This window comes from Emydura macquarii, unplaced genomic scaffold, assembly GCF_026122565.2.
Source record: "Emydura macquarii macquarii isolate MOO-44397 ecotype Brisbane River unplaced genomic scaffold, CSIRO-AGI_Emac_v2 contig_2768, whole genome shotgun sequence".
In the NCBI taxonomy this organism is placed as follows: domain Eukaryota; kingdom Metazoa; phylum Chordata; order Testudines; family Chelidae; genus Emydura; species Emydura macquarii.
Window position 1 is genome coordinate 42,579,307 of NW_027132905.1, and position 22,781 is coordinate 42,602,087.

Genomic DNA, 22,781 nt, shown 5'->3' on the forward strand with positions numbered 1-22,781 from the left:
AGAGACAGACCTTTAGGGATAGATTTAAAGGTATTTAGGTGCCGAAAGATGCTTTTGAAAATCCTCTTAGGTACCTAAAGATGCAGGTGGGCACCTGAATACACTTAAAAATTTGATCCTTGGATTCTCTGTGCATCACTTCTCCATCTGTAAACTGGGTATAAAAATACTTCCCTATCTCCCAGAAATGTTGTGAGGACAAATGCATTAAAAATATCAGGTGCTCAGATACTACAGTAATGGGGCCCGGAGAAGTATTTGAGAGAGATTACCATGGACTTTAATGGACTATCGATCAGGCACCAGTACTGTGTATTGAAGTAACGCATGTTTTCCTAACTCTGTACACTGCTAATTTAGTCAGGCCCTCATTTAACAAAGCAATTAAGCACATGCATAACTTCAAGCATGTGCTTGCATCTCACTGACTTCAAGGGCTTTTAAGTGTTGTACTGCATGGGGGCCACACAAATAGGAATCACAGTTCTACAAAGACTTCAATTCATGCAGGATGGAGTCTGCTGCTTCTAGCTATCGTAACTGTCCCATTAATAATAATGGCCTAATCTGATTACAGGCAAAGAACAATATTTAAGCAGCAGACATAAATCCATGACTAGGATTTCAATAACAGATGCCATTTGCATATTTTATTTCAATTATTCCTTTTCTATGCTGCCTAATAGAACGTCTCACTGAGAGTCAAAAAGAGAGAGACGGAAGGGGGAAAAAAAGAGAAGTAAAATAATGCACTCTCAGCTGTCAAAATGGATTACGTGGCACATCCAACATTCAACCTCTCCTTGCAAAAATTAAATGGCCCTCGACTGCTTCTAAAGAAGGGTTTATCTGCCTTGGTTCTCTCTGCATCATTTAAAGATGAAAGGAAACGGTAAAATAAAACTTTGCATTTTTAAAAGCTTTAATTTATTTATTTTACTTTGCAAAAAGGTTTATGAATGCAGACATGACAATCTATCCTTTTCTCCTCTTTAACTAGCCATGCCAAGGATCTAACCCTTAGCTACTGAGATTTTTTCCTCTCTGGTCTTCCTGCTTTTTCACCTCGCTCCCCCAGTGTGTCCACAATAAAATGCTGACAAAAGTCACCTTCCTTTATCCCACCATGTTCAATCATATCACTGCCCTCTCCGAATCTCACCCCCCATTTTCCCTCTAGTTTTCCATATCACGTTCAAGCTACCTGTCCTTACCTTTAAGCCACTGGATAACTCCACTCTTGGCTACCTTTCCCTCCTATTGCTTATGTTTCTCCTAAATTGCCCTCATAAAAGTTCTTTGAGAGCCTTCTCCTGCTCTGATCTTCAAAAGTCAGGGTGACAGGCCATCCTTCCTAACTGTTGGGAAGGCCTCACCCAACATATAGCTGGAGCTATGGCAAATAGGCCAAATTAATGATGATAATGGCCCCATTGAAGTCACGGGGATCATTTGCACAACATAGAGGCTTTCAGGATAAAGTCCCAACCATGCAAACGCTACTGCATATGAGTAGTCCGACTGAATGTAACACCACACAAGCAAGCAAGCGTGCGTATTCACAGCACTGGAGCTTTCGATCAGAAATGTGTTGAGGCAGGGACCTCATTTCCCCCTTGTGCAGCACAGAGAAAACTGAGACCACTCAAATAAGAAATGAAGCAAAACAGGGAACAAAACCGAGGGATTATTCTAACAGTCACTGCCCTGCATGTGAATGATTTTGATTCTCACGTTAGAGCCAAAGTAGAAGAGACGGGCTGAAAGTTAGAGACGTTAAGGCCTTGTCTAAACTAGAAAAGGTTTGCCAGTATAGCTACACCAGCAAACCCTCCTAGGGGAGGCGCAATTTATACTAGCAAAAGAGTTCTTTTATAGCTTGTACCCCAAGAGGAAAAAGTCAATTATATGGGCCAAAGGAGGTGTTTGCTGGCATAACCGCCTCTACACTGGAGCTTTTGCTGGCATAGCTCTTATTTGCACACTCCTAACCAACACAGCTATGCCAATACAACTTTTAAGCGAAGTTACCCTGCTATAAATCCCAGTAATACATACTGATCTGCATGCTGCAGGGACCAGCCCACATGGAACCACTTGGGGGATCAGGGCTTGAGCCTGAACTATCTCTATTGATTCAAATGAAATTACTTTGGATTTACACCAGAATGAGATCAGAATCTGGCTTTTTTTTTCTGTCCTCCAAGGGAAATGCGTTGTCCCCTCCCAGATCACACCAGGTAGGACTTTGGGGGGAGGGAACCAAGACAAAATCCCGACCCCCCCAATCTGTCCTCCAGTTCTAATTTCTAATCCCCAGTAGTTGTATCCCACCCTTCATTCAATACAGTGATTAATAGTCACCCAAAACACGAGGCGTTATTGTCCTTCAAGACTTGTGCCTTGTTTCTTTGCCTCTCCTAGGGTGACCCAGATGGCAAGTGTAAAAAACAGGGGCAGGTTTTTTCGGGGGGGAGCAGAGGGGTTCTAGCTGCATATACAAAACAAAGCCCCGGAATATCCGAGCACCTGGTCACCCTGCGGCCCCCGTGAGACTTTCTAGCTCGCGGACGGTCTCTCGTTGAACCAGCCCTCGGGCACCTACCTATATTTAGTGCCGAAGTACTGAAAGAAGAGCAAGTAGCGGGCTGGGGGGCAGTTCATCCCGGGGTCCAGGCACCCTCAGCTCATTCCCAGGCTCCGCTCGCAGCCCAGGCTCGCCTTACAGCCCGGAGAGCTCTTGTTACCTCTCCCCCCCCTGCTCTGAAACTCGCTTAGCGCCACCGGCTCCGGATTGTAAAGTTTAAACAAAAAACCTTCCCGCCCTGGTTTGCAAAGAGAGCGAGAGCCCGGCACGGTCGGAGCCCAGCGCTGCACCCAGCCCGCAGCAGCAGCAGCTAGGAGGGGGACGATGAGCACAATTAACAGCAGCCTGGAAGCAGGCCCCGTGCAGGGCAACCTGCTCCGCTGCCTCCTCCGGGCGGCTACAGCCCCCAATGCATCCCCCCCCGCTGCAGTGCCGCTGCCTCGCCTCTCCCGGAACGTGGCCCGGCCCAGCCCGAGCCTTGCCTCCAGGCCACGCTCCCCTGAGCGGCCAGGGGGGGATGTGTCACGCCCGCCCTCCTGCAGGCAGCGCCGGGGTAGCCAAGGTGGTGCCCCGCACGTGCGGGGGGGGGAGGGGGCAGCGTCCAGGGGCCTACGAAGGTCGGCGGCGCGGCTACTCGCAGCAGGGAGCAGCCACCCAGAGAGCAGCGGGCGGAGCCGATGCTAAATTATTGCGATCAGCTTTAGGGAGCGAGGGGAAGTTCTGCCTTTGGTCTAAAGCGTGGAACGATCAGGGCTTTGCAATTTGAGAAACCAACCAACCACCCACCCCCAGCGTTTTCCTTGTGAAGGGCCAGCGAGTTCGGTCATTCACAAGCTCTCCTTTGCCCCATCCTGTAGGTTTTCTACACTGAAAAATGCTTCCTTTCCTTGCTGAGTTTCCTTATTAGACTTGGGTGATAAAACAGGGGTGGATTTGGTGGGGTTTTTTTTTAAGTTTTGTTTTTTTTAACAACAAATGTGTCCCTGCAGCTGCAGAGGGAACTTGAAAGTGGAACTGACTAGAGAGGGAGGGAAACAAACCAAGGGGAAACTGCCTGGCCTAGGCCACTTCGGAGTAATGTGGAAAACACAATAAGCCAACAGCAGCAACAGCGAAAAACAAATTCTGGGCAGAACGTTCAAACAGCTTAGAACCTAAATCCCATTTTCCAAAGGAATTTAAGGCCCAGCTCTTCAGGTGAGTTGGGTACCTAAATACCTTTGAGCATGAGGGCTTTGCTGCCTAGGTCACTTATAAGAAGGAGGTTTAGGCTCCCAAGTAACTTTTGCCCTTTTTGTTTAAAATCCATTCATTCATTTATAATAACCTACACAGTTATTATAGGTCCTACAGTGCGGACTGCGACAGCAAAACAATAACTGGTTGTCCAGAAGTGCATGATTTTCAATCCACCCCTCAAAATAAACAATTAAAACAAAAGCTAAAGGAGTCATGCTGCCCTGGCAGCTACGCATGAGCAATCGTCATGGATGGGACCTTGTGGAAATGTGCGCTGTCAAAAGCCGCATGAACCATATGCTAGAATCCTCTTGGATAGTCCTGGGAATTATAAAATTCACTCCAGTGCCAGATCAATCTTCAAACCAGGGCTTGCGTGGGACTTGAGCAGAGCACATGCTTTGGTCCACTGCACAGGAGTGAACGTCACCCAGTCTGCACAAGGGACATTGATATATATCCTGTCAGCTCCACAGAACCCATTCTGCCCAGAGCCCTAGCAAAGGGTGCTTCAACAGGGAGCTAGGCTGGGAAGCAGACGTGTCATTCCCCTTGTGTGCTGGCAGGAAAAGCTGCACTCAGGTAGAGTCACCTGGTTAGCATCATTATACACTGCGTTTAGATCAGTCACGGACCATTGTCATCTCAAAATGGAAGTATAGTCTAGTGATTAGAACAGGATCTTAAGAGTTAGAGATACTCCTCAGTTCTGTTCCCAGCTCTGGGAAAGTGCATGGTCTGTTGATTGGAGAAGGGGCTCACGGGTTCTAGTCCTCTCACTGCACTGTACAGGTGACCAAATAACATCAGTGCTCTGTGCCTGTTTCCCAATTTGTCAAATGGAGATTATAATAATTCCCATCTCACACAGTTTCGCTGTTTGGGAAGCATTTTGAGATCCTCAGCGAGAGGTGCTATAGAAGGGCAACATTTTGGCATTGCTAATAAAAAATACAAGCTGGAAACACCAAGCTAAAGAGAGTCAGCTGCACAGAGCTGTGAGCAATGGAGTCGCAGCAGCATTTAGGTAAAATATATGACTTGAGTCTGCAGCCTTTATCCACAGTGGTATTCGTGCAAGTAGTGCTATGAAGTTCAATAGGATGTAGCCTGTGAATAAGAATGACTTTATAGGGCAGATCCTCCCCTAGCGTAAATTATAACAGCTCCATGGACTTTGCTGGAGCTGTGACAATTTTTGCCAGCTGAGAATCTGCCTGAAGGATGCAGACTCAGGCCCGTAACATTTGCTCATCTTTCAGACTAGCATCCATTTTAAGATTACTCTAAAGCACATTTATTTTTGCTCTAACCACTCAGTGTCTCCAGAAATGGATAGCTGCTCCATTAACCCCTTACCTCACATATCTATTTTCCATAGTGATACTTTCTGGTCAGGGTTACACAGATCAGCTGTGATCTCCTCTGCTAGGCTCCCTAATTAATTAATCAATCAAGACTGAGGTTCTGCCATTTAGGCAATATAACTTGTTGCCAGTATCCTCCTTTCTCCATGGAATGTAGGCCCTGCAATCTCTTCTAATTAGTGCAAACACATTTAGCAGCTATTTTAAATTTAATATCTGTATAAGGATTACCAAAGATTAACATGCTACCGGATACATGCAGTGTTGTATCACAATCCTCCATCACATGGGAGCAGCATTCTATACTTCTTTTACTTTCCTCATAATAAACCCCACAGCAAGGTAATTCACAGGGAAGGTGTAAGCCTCAAACCAGTGCTGCGGGCACAGTTAGATAACATTAAAGAGATGCCCGGTGTAATCCTTAATCACAAAGGCCCAGATTGGTGGCAGGCTTGTCCTTCTCTCCATCATTCAACTGTGAATGTCCTTGCATGTTTTGAATGGTGGTGGTGGGGATGATCTTTTTCTTTTTTTTTAGAAAGCATAATCACTATAAATACAGAAAAGCCAACAGCAAAATACACCATTGTATTATTTAATTGCATAACTATGACACTGGAAAATATCTTCTGAAACAAAATGTAATGCACGTGGTCAGATAAAGATTTTACCTTTTATCCAATGGATAAGGGCACAGACCTGAGAACCAGGAGACCTGGGTTCTATTCCTGTCCCTGCTACCGTGTGATTTTTGGGGATGTCACTTCAGCCTCAGTACCTCAGTTTTCCCATCTGTTAAATGGACATAAAGATGCTTACCTGTCATTGTAAACATAATAACAATAATATCTAGATCTTCTCAGTCATAGATCTCAAAGTGTTTTACAAAGGAGGCCAGTATCATTATCTCCATTTTACAGATGGGGAAAGTGAGGCACAGAGAATCAAAATGATTTCCACACCATGGCAGAGACAGGAATAGAATCCAAGTCTCCTGAGTTCCTGTCTAGTGCTCTATCCATTGAGCCAGACTGCTGCTTTGAGTACTACTGATGAAAACTCACTAAACGCTTAAAAAGGCTAAGAGTTAATATTATTATTTACTTTATCAGCATGATAATACTTCTGAATTGGGCTTTTTAGTTTGTTTCAATTGCAAGAGCAATTAGTCCACTTTATGGCTAACTCCTAACTCAGCCGGGGGCTAATCCAATTACCATTACAATCAAATTAGCCTGTCAAAAAATTAACACCCTGATTCTTCAGACAGCCCAACACGAGTGTAACTTTTCACCTGTGAGCAGCCTAGCAGAAAAGTTATTCATATGCACACGAGTTTGTAGGATCAGGCCCTATCACGGCAATGCTTACAAATATGAGTAGTCTTTACTCACATGAGTATTTCCTTTGACTTCAGTGAGGATACTCATCTGACTAAAGACTATTTATATAAGTAAGGATTTGCAGGAAGAGGCTAGTTGATTTTAGAATAATTGGGAGGAGGGAGGCCAAGACAAAATCCTCATCTGGAGTAAATTCTCCAGTGCTATGACTGTCTAGCTAAGAATCAGGCCCCATGTAACGGATCCTGACTGCAATTCTGTGTCCAAAATCCCTGTTGAAATCAACAGAGGCATTTCAGGCAGGACTGGATTAATAAAATTTAAACTTCCATTTTTTCTAAAAAATTGCTTCTGTGCTACCACTTGTTAATAATAAATAATAACTATGTGGATAAAAATATAATAAGATGGTAAGAATAAATAATACGTGCTCCTGTTCATTGTCCTCATTATGTATTTGTTATTTTTTTATTATTGCACCTATTTCTAAAGTGCCAAACACTGGAATAGCTAGGTGTACAATTAATACACTAAAAACAGATGTAAAATCACAGCCTGGGTCAGTAGTAACCAAGGCCAGTATGTAGTAGAAATAAAACCAGTTAAAATCCATGGCCCACCCATACAAAACTGAAATTAGAGTTTCTAATGGAAAAATCTGCCCAGCTTTCAAACTATACTGGTAGCATCTGGACTCTGTTATAATGAAACTGATGAAGCTCACTCACTTTTAGAAAGGATAGTGATTGTTAATCTCCCAAACCACCTACCACCACCACGCCCCCTTGAAACTCCACCCCCCATTTTCAACACTAGAAGCACCAAAGACATTTTAAAAAATGTAAAAAGTTTTGATTTGCCTTATAATTTCCTGTTAGCAATCAGGCAACATACAATGATTGTGTTACATAAATCAGACCTTTGTTTACAGTACCATATTCCTGCCTTGGTCTGACAAATGCAAGTCTTAGAGGCCTGTTAGAAACATGAACGTTGTCTAGAGTTAGATTTTAGCTGCAGTATTTGCATGCAGAACTGGGACTGAATTCCCTCAAGTTTTTGGTTTGGCCCATTACTGAGATAAAGCCTGTTCATGAAGTTTTGATCTGGATCCAAATTTTCCAAGCCCTTTGGGTCATTTGACACTTGTTTTTTGGTTGAAGCCCATATTGTCTGTGATTCATTTATTTAAATATGGAGATTTATAGCTGAAAAAAAAATTAATTGTTTTAAAACTTTGAACTGATCAGGATAAGGTGACATGATGTGATAATGACGCAATCTGTACTGTTCGCTGCTTTGCTGTACAGAAAAGGCTCCCCATGCTTCTGCTGTCTGTGCAGTTTAACTGGGTGAAGATCAAGATTAAGCACACCCCATTTATTCCAGTTTATCCATGCCAGATTAAATTAACTTGATCTGTGAAAAATTTGATCCATTCATATAGACTTGCAGGGCTGTATCTGCTCTCACGTTGGCTTTACTCCTGTGTAATTCCGTTGACATCATTGGAGTGACTCCTTATTTACACCAGGATGGCTCAGAGCAGCATCAAGCCCATAGAATTTTATAATTAGAGACTAGAGTTAGTAATTCTGACTTCACCCTGCTATCCTGCAGGACTGGGTCTTGTATACTGTACAGGGACAGGCGTATTTTATTGTGCAGATAGAATGGGGGCAAATATATATGCAAATGACAAGTTACACTTCCATCGAGTCATTTAACCGCCCAGTTATCATGATTACATGAACTGTGGGGTGATCATTGCATGAGCAAGTTAAATGTGCAAACACATCCCAATTTCAAAATGCAAACACAGTTTTCTGAAAATCTGGCCCTTCTTATATAGAACCAGGCAACAGATACCTTGTGAGAAAGCATGGGTGGGCAGCAAGGGGACATTTATTGAACTTTCTCCTCAACCCGTCCCCCCACCCCGCCACTGTCCAGAAAGCCTGTGTCTCAGATTTCCACCTCCCTCTGAAATGCGCTCAGGGTCCTCAAAGGAAAAAAGGTTGAGAACCACTGCAATTCTCTGGTGGTCCTGTCCAAACAGACGGTGCCCGGCTGGGTGAGCTTGCTGCCTCAGAAGCCCAGGAGCATTGGCAGGCAGAGGGATGGGGCTGGGCTGCAGACAGATTTCGGATGCCCAGAGCGAGGAGGGGCCAAGACACAGCTCTTCCCAGGGGCTCACCCAAACTGGCCACCCTCGGGAGCTGCAGCTGGGGAGGAGGCGGAAGGAGTGCGGCGTAGCTGCGTAGTTTGGCGACGCTCCCTGAGCAATGACAGGCCGCTGGGGCTGGAGGGAGGCGTGACGAGCGAGCCCAGCGAAAGGAGCCTGCATGTGCGTGTTCGCAGCTCGGCTCCGCCACACTGGGGCTGCGGCCGGACCGGCAGGAGGAAAGGGGGGGCCCGGGGGAAGGAAGCGGGGTGTGCGCGCCTGTGATTTTTTTTTGATTCCTCGTGGGAGATGAACTTTCTCAATTAAAAGGGCCCAGGGCAAAGCTGCGACGATGACGGTGGAATTTGAGGAGTGCATCAAGGATTCGCCCCGATTCCGGTAAGGGACCCCGCTTGTGTGTGTGTGTGTGGGGGGTGATGGATGGAGGGGAGCAGCCCTCCGCCCTGCCCAGCTGTATCCCTGGCGGCTGGCAGATGCCTGGCGTACACACAACCTCACACACGCACGCAGCCTCACACACACAAAACCTCACACACGCACGCACACACACACACACACAAGCGCGATGCCTGCCCGCCCTGCGTGGCAAAGCCATCATGGAAGCGCAGGAATTAGAGATGGGCCGGACCCCCCTGGAGCATCCTTTCCCTACCAGAGCTCCATCACCAACGCTGCAAAGAGGCTGGGGGGGGGGTGTCTTTTTTTTAGGGGTCTCTCATTCTTAGCCGCCCCCCCCCCCGGATCCCGTTCCCACCCCAATCACCGGGGTGTGTTTCCCTTCCAGTGCCGCATCCTGCCTGGGCACAGACCCGGCCAGCCAGCAGCCGGCTTCGGGGGGGGGGGGGGTTGAGCAGCGGAAAGGCGCTGCAAAGCGCCTCTTTCTAATCGCATGGGGGGGCGAAAGTGGCCCGTGTAATCCGGGTGGGGGGTGTCTGTCTGTCTGTCTGGGTATCTGCACCGGGAGGACCCTCGCTGCTGGAACAAGGGCTACTTGAAGTGGTTTCCCCTCATTGGCAGGGTTTACAGTTTGGTTCAATGGCTCTCAGCACCGCCATACAAATTGTGCTAGCTCCCTGGGCAAGACTCGAGCCAGGCAGACTGGCGGCTTTACTGTAAGAATAGGGTTTTCTGGGTGAGAGGCTGGGGGGCTGCGGATGAGGAAGGCCTAAGGCATGCCCGGGCCGAGTCGCCAACAGCCAGGGTCCCCACCGCCTGCCCTGCAGATGGGGATGTATCAATGTCAGCTGCCCAGCTGCACTCTGATCAAAGGCAACCCGGGGCTCTGGTGCCTTGTGGCTAGATGGTGCTTTGGGATCACCCAGCGACCGGTTGAGACAGACAAGTTTTATGATTTATCACCGGCTAAACCCCGGCGGAGATACCCTAAGCGAGGCTGGGTAGACGTCTTGGGCAATGGAAATCCAGTTGTGCTAGACAAAGAACAGCTTGCAGGGTTAGCCTTGTCACTCTAATGGGAGGTAATTAACCAGAGTTCAGAACCAAAAACAAAAACCTCTCAGTTCATTTTTTTCTTATTTATTTCTTTATTTTACTGTCAAGGTCATCTGCTCTGTGTGTGTGTGTGAGAGAGAGAGAGGGGTTTACAAAGCGAAGGCACATAAAGGACTCAATTAGTATAACCCTATTGCAGGCTTTGATCCAGACAGCTCACAATGTAAAAATGATTCTGTTCCATAAAGCAAGAGAAAAAAAGTCCGCCTCTCTCCCCGGTACTCCTGAAGGAGGTGAAAGTAAGCAGCAGTAGGGACTAACAGAAGCCAACTGGATGATCTGCAATGGGGAGCCCATTTAATCAGGCAAGGACTGGGCAGATGGATGAGATTTTTCAATTAGTTATACTCTTTGCCCTCCGGTCTAGGTGATAGATGGCCAAATGCTATTGTCATGGCAGGTTTAGGCTCTGAATTACATGGAGATTATTTTTGTTCTGTACATTCTGCCCTGTTCATCTTGCTTCCCATTGCTGTTAAAAATCTTTAGCTCTCTCCTGCATGTATCATTCAAAGAAAGGCTCACAACCCCAGCTGATGTAAACTGGTGTCATGGGAGCAATGCTGATTTACCCTGTCTGAGAATTTGACATAAAGACATGGAATGATTTTCTATACCATCAAATTCATTCTCTTTGGGGGTTTTGGCAGCTGTCTTACAAGGAATCCCAGGCTCTCCAAACAAAAGACTCCATCCTAGTTCTACTGTAATTATACCAGGCTATTGTGCAAATGCAAGAGGCTGTGGAAAGGGTTCCCGATTATGGATATTGATGCCCCATTGCACCAGAAGCTTGCTGGATACAATGCTGTAGTAGAAAGATCAGACCTCCTGCTGCTTCTCGTACTGTACTTTGGTGGTAACAGAAGCCAGAAAAGACAATAGATTGCAAAAACATGGTGGGCGGGACACTAGTGCAGAAACAGGCCTGCAAACAGAAAGATTCTCAGGGGGTTAGGCTGGACAGTCACTGTAGATGATTCTCAGCTACCCGATTCTGCAAGGGCTTTTTGTTTATTAAAATGAGTGTTTCCCTTTAAATGAATTAAAATAAACAACAAAATGTGCAGTTCATTAAAAGGCTGCAATAGTCCATTGCTGTGGATACTCAGAATGCCTGTGTGTGTTTGTGTGGGTAAGTGCATATAGGAGTGTGTGTGTGTGTGTGTGAATTTCCCTGTGTCTGTGATGTGCCTGTGTTCAAGGGGATTACAGAGAGGTTTCTTTCCCCCATACAGTGTAAATGTAGCTGAGAGTTTAGGCCCTAGTCTCAGTTGTTCCAAACCCAATTACTAACGTGCAATGTCACATAACACAGTGTAAGAATAGTATGAGCAAATGTGAGCTGATGGGACAGTGCTGTTCCCTCCCCTGTTTTGCATTTGAATCTCAGGAGTTTTTCATCAGCCGGCGGTTAGAAGCGCGGAAAGATTTGGCAGTGTGTTTTGAGATTTGTTCCTTCCACCTGAACGTATCTAGCATCAAACAAGCAGCCCCAGCAGACTTTTTTCCTTTCATCGTGTCCCATTGTGCTGCAGAGCCTGTGAACTTTTCCAGGGCAGTGACTTCATGGGCCAGATGTCTTGTTCCACATGGCAGTGACCCTTTCCAGAGTGACGTCAAGATTGATTGATATGTCTATTTATTTATTTATTTATTTAGCATTTAGCGGGTGTGGGCGTCAGGCCAGGTTTCTTAGAATGCAGGCAGCATTCTCTCTGCCTGGTCTCCTCTGTCCGTAAAAACAAAATGGCTCTCAGAATACCCTGCTGGACCTTTATCAAGGGCCAGTTGTTTAAGCATGGAATGATGAAGTCTTTTCCCAAATGGCTGGACGCTGTTACATTGAGCGTGTGAAAGAGAGAGATGCTCTGATAGGGAAGTGAGCTGTTGCAGTTCCAGAAGGGAATATGAAGGAAACTGACTGATGTAAACTTCTAGCTGCTCTAAATAAATCAAAAGAACAGTGACATACCCAGGCCTGGGGCAAAAAGAAACAAACCCTCCTCAAACCCAATTAGGGTTTATACTTTAGTCTCCACTTAACCCTTTCCCGGGTTATATTACTAGTATTAACCAGGTCCTTATATTACTAGTATTCGTTATTTATATTTCAGTAGTGCTCAATGAGGATCAGGGCTCCATTGTGTGCTGAACAAACACATCCTAAGAGGCAGCCTCTGTGCCAAAGAGCTAACAAGCCAAACTGACAAGGGGTGAGCAAAAACTAGGATTATTATCCCAATTTTACAGAGAGGGAAACAGAGATTAAGTAGTTTGCCCAAGGTCACACAGGGGGTCTGTGGCAGAGACAGGAATTTAACCCAGATTTCCAGTCCAGTGTTTTAATCAAATGACCATCCTTCTGTTCCTACTGGAAACCATCATCATAGTACCTGAGTGTTAATTCCCTCCTTTTCTGCTCCCCGGTTCTGTTGACAATTGCACTCTGTTTTATAACTGATTTATCACAGAATCATAGACTAGGGGTGGCAGGGACCTCAGGAGGTCATCTTGTCCCACCCCCTGCTCAAAGCAGGGCCAACCCCAACTAAACCATCCCAGCCAGGGCTTTGTCAAGCCAGGCCTTAAAAACCTCTAAGGATGGAGTTTTTTAAAAAAAATTATTTCCCTCAGCAAGGATCCCTAAATCATTGCAAGATAACCTGAAACCTTTTTCATTGTCATGCGTGAGGGGAAGAAACAACAACTGCTTGGAAGAGCTACTTACGCCTAACATACCCACCTAATGAGGCATCCTATCTATAATAAGGCTTCTAACAATACAGTGCTTCTATCCTACTTTGGCAATCAAATCCAATTATACTTCACAATGCTCCATACCACCAACTCAATGCAACACTCAATGTAGCACCTCCTGCTTGATAGGGACCATCTGCTGGGAGGAAGAACCTTTCCCCTCCTCCCCCCAATTTTCTTTTCCCCATTTAAATATGTACAGATCCATAGATTGGCGGGTAAACCTTGTTCCTATTATGCGCCTTGTGGAGACATGTACAGTTTCAGTTCCAGTAAACAAACATAATTACCCTGAAAGACCAGTTTCAGTGCATTTGCATGCAATCCCCAATAGATGCTCGTGCTTTCATCGGTCTGGCATGCAGAGCCTTTTGTTGTTTCACTAACATGGTAGCCTGTGAAATACAGGAAGAGATTTCTGACTCGTAACTATCAATAATGGAACCTAATCAGGAAACGGGGCCCATGTTGAGATTATATGAAGCACGGCCCCATTACCGCCCTCATTCTTGCAGATTTATAAAGGAACCACCTTAGACCAGTTCCGTCCTTGCTGTGGCTCAGTGGGTTTACATCTCGGGGGCAGATCTGGCCACTTTTTTATGATTGATACTCACAGATATATTGCCACATCTTGAGGCTCATGGCAACTCTTAAGTCCTTGCTCAGGCAAGACTCCCATTGATGCCATTGCAATAGGTACGAAGGGCCGGATTCTGCCACTCTTACTCATGCTGAGTAGTAACTTACTCTGGGAACAATCCATAAGAGGCCAGGGAAGGAAGGAACCACAAGGCAAGGCTCCCTGGTGGAGATTCCCCAGGGTTTCTAGCCATGGGGTCAGGATTTGCCCCTTGTAGAATAGGCTGTGGTACCGTGAGGATCCTCAGGAGGCGCTGTGCTTTCACAGTAGCTGTGGATATTGGGTGCTCACACCGTGTACCCTGGAGTCTGCTGACAGGTAATCCCTCTGGCTACAGATACCCCTAAAAAGGGGGTCTCGCCCACAGGGAACAGGCAACCTCTGCCCCTGGGTGCCCATTCCTCCCCAAACCCACCCAATCCCCAGACCAACATAGGGGAGAAAGGGAGAAAATTCTGTGGTGGCAGCTGAGCCCTCTCTCAGCGCAGAATACATGAGACCCACATGCCATGCCACGTGCACAGATCTGAGGAACGCTGTACCCCACCTCCCCGAAGCTTTGCGATTGTGCAGCTGTGGCACTGAAGCAAACACATTCCCCAAAGCATCTCTGTCATCAGCAGACAGTAGCACTGGGGCCCAAGCTAAGGTGTTTCTTTTGGCACCGTGTGGCTGTGTCTGGGTGTTCTTGTTGATCTCCTTGGAAAAAAAGGAATCCTGGACTTCACTTCAACTCCATGCAAATGCAGGAGTTGGGAAATGCTGTTATTGGGAAAAGTATCTATTAGGTTGTTCCAAACAAAGGAGCGTTAAAATAAATGAATTAGTAAAAGGGGGCTGTCAGGTATCTCGGAGTCTTGTCAAATAAACTGGTCATTTTCAGCTCCCGCTGTAACAAGTTAATGCAGAATAAGGGCTGGTCTACCCCTGGGTGTTTAAATGGTTACTTATTCTGATCTCGCTTACTCCTGTAATTTACTAAATTAAACTAGTTTTGTGTAACTGGAATAAGTGCAGTTTAAACTGGTTTAAGTATGTCCATGTTAGGAGTTTGCACTGGTATAGCTGGTGCAGCAGTTTAACTTAAGATGTGATTTTCAACTGGCTTAGTTAAACCAGCACAGAAAACTTCACGGACACTCTTATTTTGGTTTAAAATAGGTTTATTCTGGTTTAGTTTAAACTGACTTAGTTTAAATTGTGTAGATTAAACCAAAATAAGAGAGGCTACAAAGGGGGGTTGGAAACGTGGTTAACTAAAACAGTTCAAATGTGTGTGTAGGCAAGACCTCCATTGACTTGAAATTAATTGAGTTACACCAATGCAAACCGTTATACAGACAAGCCTTCTGATTCTTCAATGAGCTCATGCATGCAAAGAGATCCAACCACACAGACCTCATTGCAGAATCTGGGCACAATTTGCAAAATTTTTCACTACTGGCTGGTGGAATTGCACAAATGAGAAGATTTTGTCACACAAACTGCATGAGGCTATCTAAACTCTTCTCTCTTTCGTCCAGCTATCATTGCATTTCTAAAGCAATGATCCCCTTAGTATGTAAATGGACAAAGGCAAAGCAAAGGTCTGATCTTACAGCTGCTGCATGTGCTGAACTCCCAGCTGAAAGGTTTAAAATCTAAAATATCACAATATCAGTTACAGCAAAAACATGCATCTGACAAAGTGGGTTGCAGCCCACGAAAGCTTATGACCGCAGAAATTTGTTAGTCTTTAAGGTGCTATAGGACTCTCATTGTTTTTGCTGTATACAGACTAACACGGCGACTTCTCTGGACTATCAGTTACAGAAATCCTCCTTGCTCCCAACTTCCAGGGGACTCGACCTTCCCCTTTCCACCCATCAGTCCAGAAGGCTTGTGTAAACAGCATGCCCAGTATGTCAATAAATGCTAGCTCCCTCCAACCAAATTCCGGAGTCAATGGCCTTCCATGGAGAACACCTTGCATTTCAAATCCAGGGATTGTAACTTGAGTGCCCCACTTAATCTCAACTGCTGGGATAAGGTACAAAGAGAGGGGTGGTTTTTCTACGGTAGCCGGAACCCAAACCATGTAGGTAAAAAGTCAGCACATTGAAACTTCATTGGTAAAATAACTGGCAGCTGGGGCATAGGTGGAGTATGCCCCCTATGGGAAGCCCCACTAAGGAGGCTGGGTAGCGGCATCCGGCACTAGCTGAAGTTTCCGTGTGGTCTTTGGTGGTGATGGTGTCTTGTATGGCAAAGTACTCCAAAACCTCAAGCAATCACTGTGCAAACCTGGAGAAACTCCTTTCAAGGCAATGAGGTTTGGAGCTCATTCGGGATATGAACCCTACATTCTCCAGTTGATGCATGGGCGTGATTCCTGTTCCCCTAGTGGGAATGGTGTGTGAGCATGGAGAGTCTGCAGTGACTGCTCCAGGATCTGAAGTACTTTTGCCACGTAAGAGAAAATCCTAGGCTTCAGGCAGCCCTGACTTCTATGTATGTATCAATGCTTGTTGCTGGATCTGTGCATTATCGGTTATGGAATAGGTTCTGCCCCCAAATACACACACCTAATTTTTACCAAGTTCAGTGAGCATGCCAGGCATGTAGAATTTGGCTCTGCATCAGTATGAGATGAAGGATGGTTCAGTGGTTAGGGCAGTAGCCGGGGACTTGGGAGAGCTGCATGCAATCCCTGTCCCAGCACCGGTTACCTGTGTGATCTTGGGGAAGTCACTTAGCCTCTCTTTGCCTCAGTTTCCCATCTGTACAATGGGGATATTAGCAATCCCCTGCCTTACAGGGGTGTTGTGCAGATAAATACAATAAAGATTGTGATGGACTCAGATACTACAGGGCCATATAAGTGCCACAGATAATATGTCTGCTTGATGTTTTCAGGGGGTTATTGGGAACCACGCCACATAGAGTGATTGAACCTTGGAGATGCAGTCCAGCAGTCTCATGACTCCTAACCTTATAGAGTTTTCTGTGCGACTGTTAGAAGCGAGTTGGAATCAGAGACAAACCCGGGTCGTAAAATTCAGATCCTGGATCTGGCCTTTACCTGTGTTGTTCTGGGGCCGGGGGTGGGGGAGAAATCTGGATCCAGCATGAATGTTTGGATCCATCTCTAGTCAAAATGGTGTATTCTACCTGAACCCGCCACCTTTTATAGCAGCTACACTATCCATGCTTGTCATGTGATGCATGGGTAAATGTAACATTACCCCCCTCAGGGTTTCCTCTCTAATGGAGGCTGTTTCGCAGCTCAGCTGTTCCCATGTCAGGTGAATCATATTCGCAATAGATCATAATGGGCACATGGAGGTAGAATTCATCTCTGCTGAGTTGCACGGTCATCAGAGCTGCCATTTGCATCCTGCAATGCACTGGAAAAGCAAAGGGCCTTCAGCTGACATTATCATAGGCCAGATCCTGATGTCCTTATTCAGTGTTTACTAAAGCAAACATTTCCTTGACATTAGAGTAAGGACTGGGTTAAAAACTCAGCAGGGAGCTTTGGATTTGTCCCTATAAATGGAGATTCACTCCACGTTCCCTGTAAACTGTTTCCTTTGTAAGTCTCTGACACTTTAAGTGCCTAAACGTGCTAGACCAAAGAATTTGGGACCTGTTTAACCTAAGAATCCCACGTGATCCATCCCAGATGTGCAGGGGGAGCTTCTGTTTCCAGGCCCTGATATTAAACTCTCTAGGGCTGGGAGCAGGGCATTTGTGATGGAAAGTCTTTAACTATGAAACTCACTCCTTCTCTCAGGATCGTGGGTTTACTGGTGTGGTGCACAGGCAACGTTAATTCTGGTATTTCCTAACTTTGGAGCCTTTGACTTTGCGATCTTAATGTTCTTTTACTGTAGGCGTTTCGTGTGTAATAGAACATACATTGGTGGGGACATCAGTTGGTTTAAAGTGTGAATTGGACTTAATTCTAGGGTGTTGCCTGCTGGATCAGCTTGTTAGCTGGAGCTGGGCGGTTTTGTTTTTAGTAGTTGTCCGTCTCTGCGGGTTGGGATGTTCCTGGTGAATTTAATTGATCACTTGGCTATGTAGCAGGCGAAGACAAAGTCTCTCGTATCAGTGATATTTTTCTCAAAGCTCTTTTCTCCCTGGCTGTCTCACCAGATGGTGTAATGTACGTGCAAGGAGGGGGCTGTGCAGTTTCAATGATTTCACAGGAGAAGGTTTTGTAAAGTGCAAGCTTTGGCTATTGCAGGCTGAGGGCGTGAATCTGGCTTGCTTTCCCTGAAAGCCTTCCAGAGAGTGACAAAGCTGGGAACTGTCAACTTTGTTTTATGGGATGGCCAAAAGCCACAGAGACAGCAAAGATCAGGGATGGGGCTCATAGTTAGTAGCCAGCTTCCTAGCTGCAACAACTTAAGGAAGTGTTAAGTAGGTTGCAAGTTTGAAGATGAAGTTGCTAAAAGGAGGGGAAAAAAAAGGAACAGTAAAAATGGGAGCTGATCAGGTTCATCAGACCCAGAGGTGATGAGTTGGGGAACCTAGCTTATCTCTGCTATTGAAACCGTGCCTTTCAGTGATCCCTCTTTAGAGGCTGCTACATGGCTTGATAATTACACTTTACACATTCTCCTGGCACCAGGCAAAGATTGCAAGCTCCAGTCTTTGTCCCTTGAAGGACTGCAGAAAGCCAAGTGTGTACAGAGAGGAATGGTTCAATGAAACTTTATTTTGCATAACATCATTCATGCATATGTTGGGCTTGTTCCTGCTGCCATTGAAATCAAAGCCCCTTTATAGCCCACTGGGCTTCACAGTGTTAAGTAATACCAGGTGGATGAACTATGTCATTCACACCAGTGTCACTCTGGATTAACTCCGGTGAAGCTAGTAGATACCATAGCCTGTTTGGCATAGGTGACAGAAAACAATGGTGTAAAGATCGTGTATGATGGGGGACCATGTTGTCTTGTGGTTAGAGCAGAGTCAGGATGCCCGGGTTTTATCCCTTGCTATGTCAGTGAATTACTGAGTGATCTTTGGCAAATCATTTCACCTCTCTGTCCGCACCTGTAAAAGGGGGATCATAATACCTATCACAGTCAAGAATATATGAATTAATGAGTGAATTAATATTTGCAATCATAGAGCGCCTTTTGTTGTAGGGTGAGATGAGGGAGGAGGAGGAGTTGAAGATTGATGGCCAGGACATAAAGAGAAGTTGCTCCAGATGCCAGAAGCTGGGATCTGACCTGGCTGCTCTGTCAGCCTGGCCAAGAGAGGTCATCCTTTTGCATGAGTTCTGCGGGAGGCAGCTTGGATTCAGGAACGTGATACCGATTGCTGGAGTCGTGCTGCTTTTGGCGTCCTGATGACATCGTTGGGGCTGCCCTTTGGCCTTGCCAGGGAGAAGGAATGGAACTGGGGAGCGGGGAATGCCTGGCTCAGAACAGCTTGGATTTCGTGGCTGGCAGCTTTCCACCCCCCTCACGTCAGACAGCCTCTGACATGGGAGCTGGTTCCATGTTACCAGTGAGACAAGTGACGTAGCTGCTGTTCCTCTGGGTGCTTTATGCAGTTTGGTGCTTTTGGCAGGGCAGCTTGGGCTTGCATAATAACCTCAAGGCAGAGAACGAAGCGCTGCCTCCTCTGTGTAAACACCGAACAGGATCTCGCTGAGGGATTGCAAAACTCAACGGGGGCTGCTATTTCCCTCTGGCTATTTTGAATAGTGCTCACCCCTACGAGCCAACAGCACAGGCCCCGTTCTAGGGTGCAATGTGCAAGTGCAATGAGGGGAGCACCCCCCCCCCTCCTTCCAGTCACTGCGTGGGCGTTTGTCCACCCTGTAAAGCAATTGAGTGAAAGGTTAAAAGCTCCAGAGCTGCCATAAGACTGCAGATGCTGCGGCTCAATATGGGTGTTCATGGAGTAGCCAGTGACATTCTAGGAGGGACAGGACACACGGGCTGTCGGCTGAGAGTTGTAATCAGTTGAACGTTGGGTCGCAGCGCTGTGGGCTTTATTAAACACACGGCAGAAATCACTGCTCGCTACAGCATGACCGGCCTCCCCTGCTCTCAAGAGGTGGAATAGCCAAGGGCGTGTTACAAGGCCAGGATGGTGGTATCTGCACCTGGGCAGCGTCTGCCCATGCCAGGCCTGGCTCCATAACCAATGCTAGCTTTCCATCTTCTACAACCAAGGTTCGCCCTCGTTTTCTTTAACAAAATAAATAATAATCGGTCTTTCCTTTTCATTCACATTTGTCTGCTTCCCCCACCCAAAAACAATGAAAAGGGAGTGACCGTTTTGTGGAACCCTGAAGTTTTACTTAAAAGTTCCTGTCCCTTTAAAGGCTGGTTCCACACCACTCCGAAATTTCAGCTGTTTAATTATTTTCACGCAGAAGGACGGCTGGCGGAACTGTCGGGGTTCACATTCCCATTTCACATTTGCTTAGACCTCCAGGCTGCAGCTGCCTGTGTGGTTCTAAAATGTGATTATTCCGTGGCTGGGTGGCTAATGTTGGGGGCTGCTTATCCGAGACAAAGAAGCAAGGTCTTGGAAACATCACCAAGAAGAGAAAAAGCCACACGTGTGTGCATCAGGGATAGGCAGGAATCCCTCTGAAAGGCCCAGGATGCTTGATTCCTTGCTGGTTTTCACTGAATCCATGGGGCTAGCTTCAGAATCTGTCTGGTTGACATCATGGCTAGCGCTGAGTGGTTTGTTACGTAGTCAGTGGCTGTCAGTTCCTGCTGTGGTTAATGTGGTTCCCTCGTGTCTGAGGTTGGGTTCCTCTCTTCGTAAGGCTTGTTTGAAGTAGGGGAAGGTGGGGGGAGAAAGTGTTTTTGTTGTTGGACTCCAATGGTCAAATCCAGCACTCAGCTACTCTATAGTTACTGCAATGGAGTTGCCCTGGTGTAACAGAGCAGCATTTGGTCCCTTACAACCAATGTGATCTGCAGGTCCCATTTTTTGCGGGGGCTGGGGAGAAAACACCACCAATGTAATGGGCAGAGGCCTTCGCTTGCCAACCACCTTCTAACCAGTCCTTTTACCACCGTGGGGCATTGCAGGCTCTGCTGAAGATCACGCGGCTTGCCTGGAACTTCCAAACTTGTCTCTCGACTTCATGGCGGCAAGTTGGAGCTGCAGAGTTCTATGGCAGGTGAGGGCGTGTGTGACCGATGGGGCAGTTGCAGTGCACCAGGGCCCGGTCCAGGGGGCTGGATTGCAACACTCAGCCACAGCCTGGAGCAGGGAAACAGAACAAAGGTGCACTACCCCAGGACAAGCTCGGGGAGGGATGGTGCAAGCTACAGCATCCAAAGGGGCAATGCACGCTGCCCCGCTCTCTGTGGGGCACAGGGTAGGAAGCAGGGTTATGCCATCTTCACCTCATCTCCACTCCCTTTCTGGTGATTTGGGGCACATGAATGAAGAGAGCAAGGGCAGGGATGATCCCTGAAGACCACAAGGACTCCCTTCTCCCCAGCGCATCCAGGTCAAACTGAGGGCCGGATTGGCCCTGGGCCCAGACGGGGTGGTTCACAGCAGCAACCACAGCACCTGTCACGACTGGTCACAAACCAGTGATGGGGAAAGCAGCGGGGGATGCTTCACCCAAAGCAACGTGAGCGGCTGCGGAGAGGCACTAACTGCTGGTGTTCCTGCCAGGACTGATGAGAAGAGGGGAGTGCATGGTGCTGTCCGTATGCCCCCAGTGGCGGGCTCCACCCATGGTCTGTGGGGTTCAACACCCCTTGGCTTCCTTTATTTGCAGGAAATCAGTGTAATGGCATTTTTACATGGGCAGAGAACTGGGTTGAAATTGGAGCTGGCCCCAAAGTTGCAATGCCCGTGCCTCTGCGCAAGTGGCTGCCGGGGCAGAGACGAGGTGAAACCGCAGTGATGTAGGACTTCGGAGTGGTAGCCTCCCATGGCGCTGCAAGAACTGATTGCGCCTCGGAGCTGCTGTCCCTGAACGGAGGAAACGAGGCAGAAGAATTGTTCCTGCCATGACCTCCTAGCCCGGCAAAGCGTTCCTTTCTGCTGGGGTAGCAAGTTCTGACTTACGGGGGAAGTTTTGTTTTATGTAAAAATCTCTCATCTCCTTTTATCTTTGCGCCTTGTCGTCTCCCCCAGCCTCCTATTTCGTGCTGGGAGGAATTTCAGGGGAGAGGTTTTGATTTGTTTGTATTTCAGGGAGGGGAAGGAACAGGGGGAAATAACAGAAAGCGGCTGTGCTCCTGGGAGTTCCAGAGTGCCCCAGATGATGCACAGCGAGCTAGCCTCTGCCCTGGACATTTACAATATGTGTTCATGCAGCAGCGCCTTGTTTCTGTATCCCAGAAACCACAGCTGCAACCTCCACCCTTGTTGACTGTCTCGGCCAAGAGGCCAGACAGCCCTGAGTAGAGGTGGGTCATCACACCTAGAGCCTCCGCCTCGTTACAGGGTTGTCTAATCAACACTTTCTTCCATGACGTTCTAGTCCAAGCCAGAGCTCAGAGAGAACCTGGGGTGTGGACACTAAACAGCATGGTATGTTAACCAGTCCAGGAGCTAGAGTACCAGAGAGAACAGGAGGGTGTGTCTCAGGCTAGCTGAAGAATCCCCCTCACATTCATTACACTGGAGTCCCCCCCTCTTAATTGCAGGAGATGCTGTCTGTGAAAACTACTCTGCTCTTGTATCTAATCTATGGGCAGGCAGCCCCTCTGACACATTTAGCCAGCACTTAATTCACTAGGAAAAAAACACACACACTCTCCCCTCATGTCTCCCCCACCCCCCTAATCACTCTAGTGCATTTAATAGATGGTGCATAGAATGAGGGCAGAGAACAGCTAAAAGGCAAAGCTGGGGTAATACAGGATATTTATTAGAATGGATTAAAGACGTGATGTCAGAATTCATGGGTGGCACATCTCAGAGTGAAATACTCATTCATTCCCTAAATAAGCATAGAGTGACACACTCTAAACAGATTATATAATATCAGAGAGTGAGATAATCCCCATTCAGCATACACAGTCTGCTTCACCGTACGAGAGCGAGACTTGATAATTACCACATTCTTTATTAGAAACGATCACTAATGGAAACAGCACGTGCATGGGTGTATGTGCAGGAGAATAGTTCTCCCAGCTCTGGGTGG

At 46.8% G+C, this 22,781-nt stretch overlaps 2 protein-coding genes across 5 annotated transcripts in view; one reads left to right on the forward strand and one right to left on the reverse strand.

Annotated features, from left to right (window-relative positions):
• PUSL1 (pseudouridine synthase like 1) overlaps positions 1 to 3,220 on the reverse strand; it is a 67,723-nt gene extending 64,503 nt beyond the window's left edge. For 3 of the 4 annotated variants that reach the window (XM_067567257.1, XM_067567259.1, XM_067567256.1), the window contains exon 1: positions 2,606 to 3,220. In XM_067567257.1, the coding sequence (XP_067423358.1) occupies positions 2,606 to 2,664 (59 nt within the window). In that variant the 5' untranslated portion in view covers positions 2,665 to 3,220. The remainder of the gene's footprint in view (positions 1 to 2,605) is intronic. The other variant, XM_067567258.1, reaches the window with a different exon arrangement.
• Positions 3,221 to 8,677: 5,457 nt separating this feature from the next.
• The window catches only part of ACAP3 (ArfGAP with coiled-coil, ankyrin repeat and PH domains 3), a 147,253-nt gene continuing 133,149 nt past the window's right edge, over positions 8,678 to 22,781 (forward strand). The window contains exon 1 of the mRNA XM_067567264.1: positions 8,678 to 9,102. Within this exon, the coding sequence (XP_067423365.1) occupies positions 9,056 to 9,102 (47 nt within the window). The 5' untranslated portion in view covers positions 8,678 to 9,055. The remainder of the gene's footprint in view (positions 9,103 to 22,781) is intronic.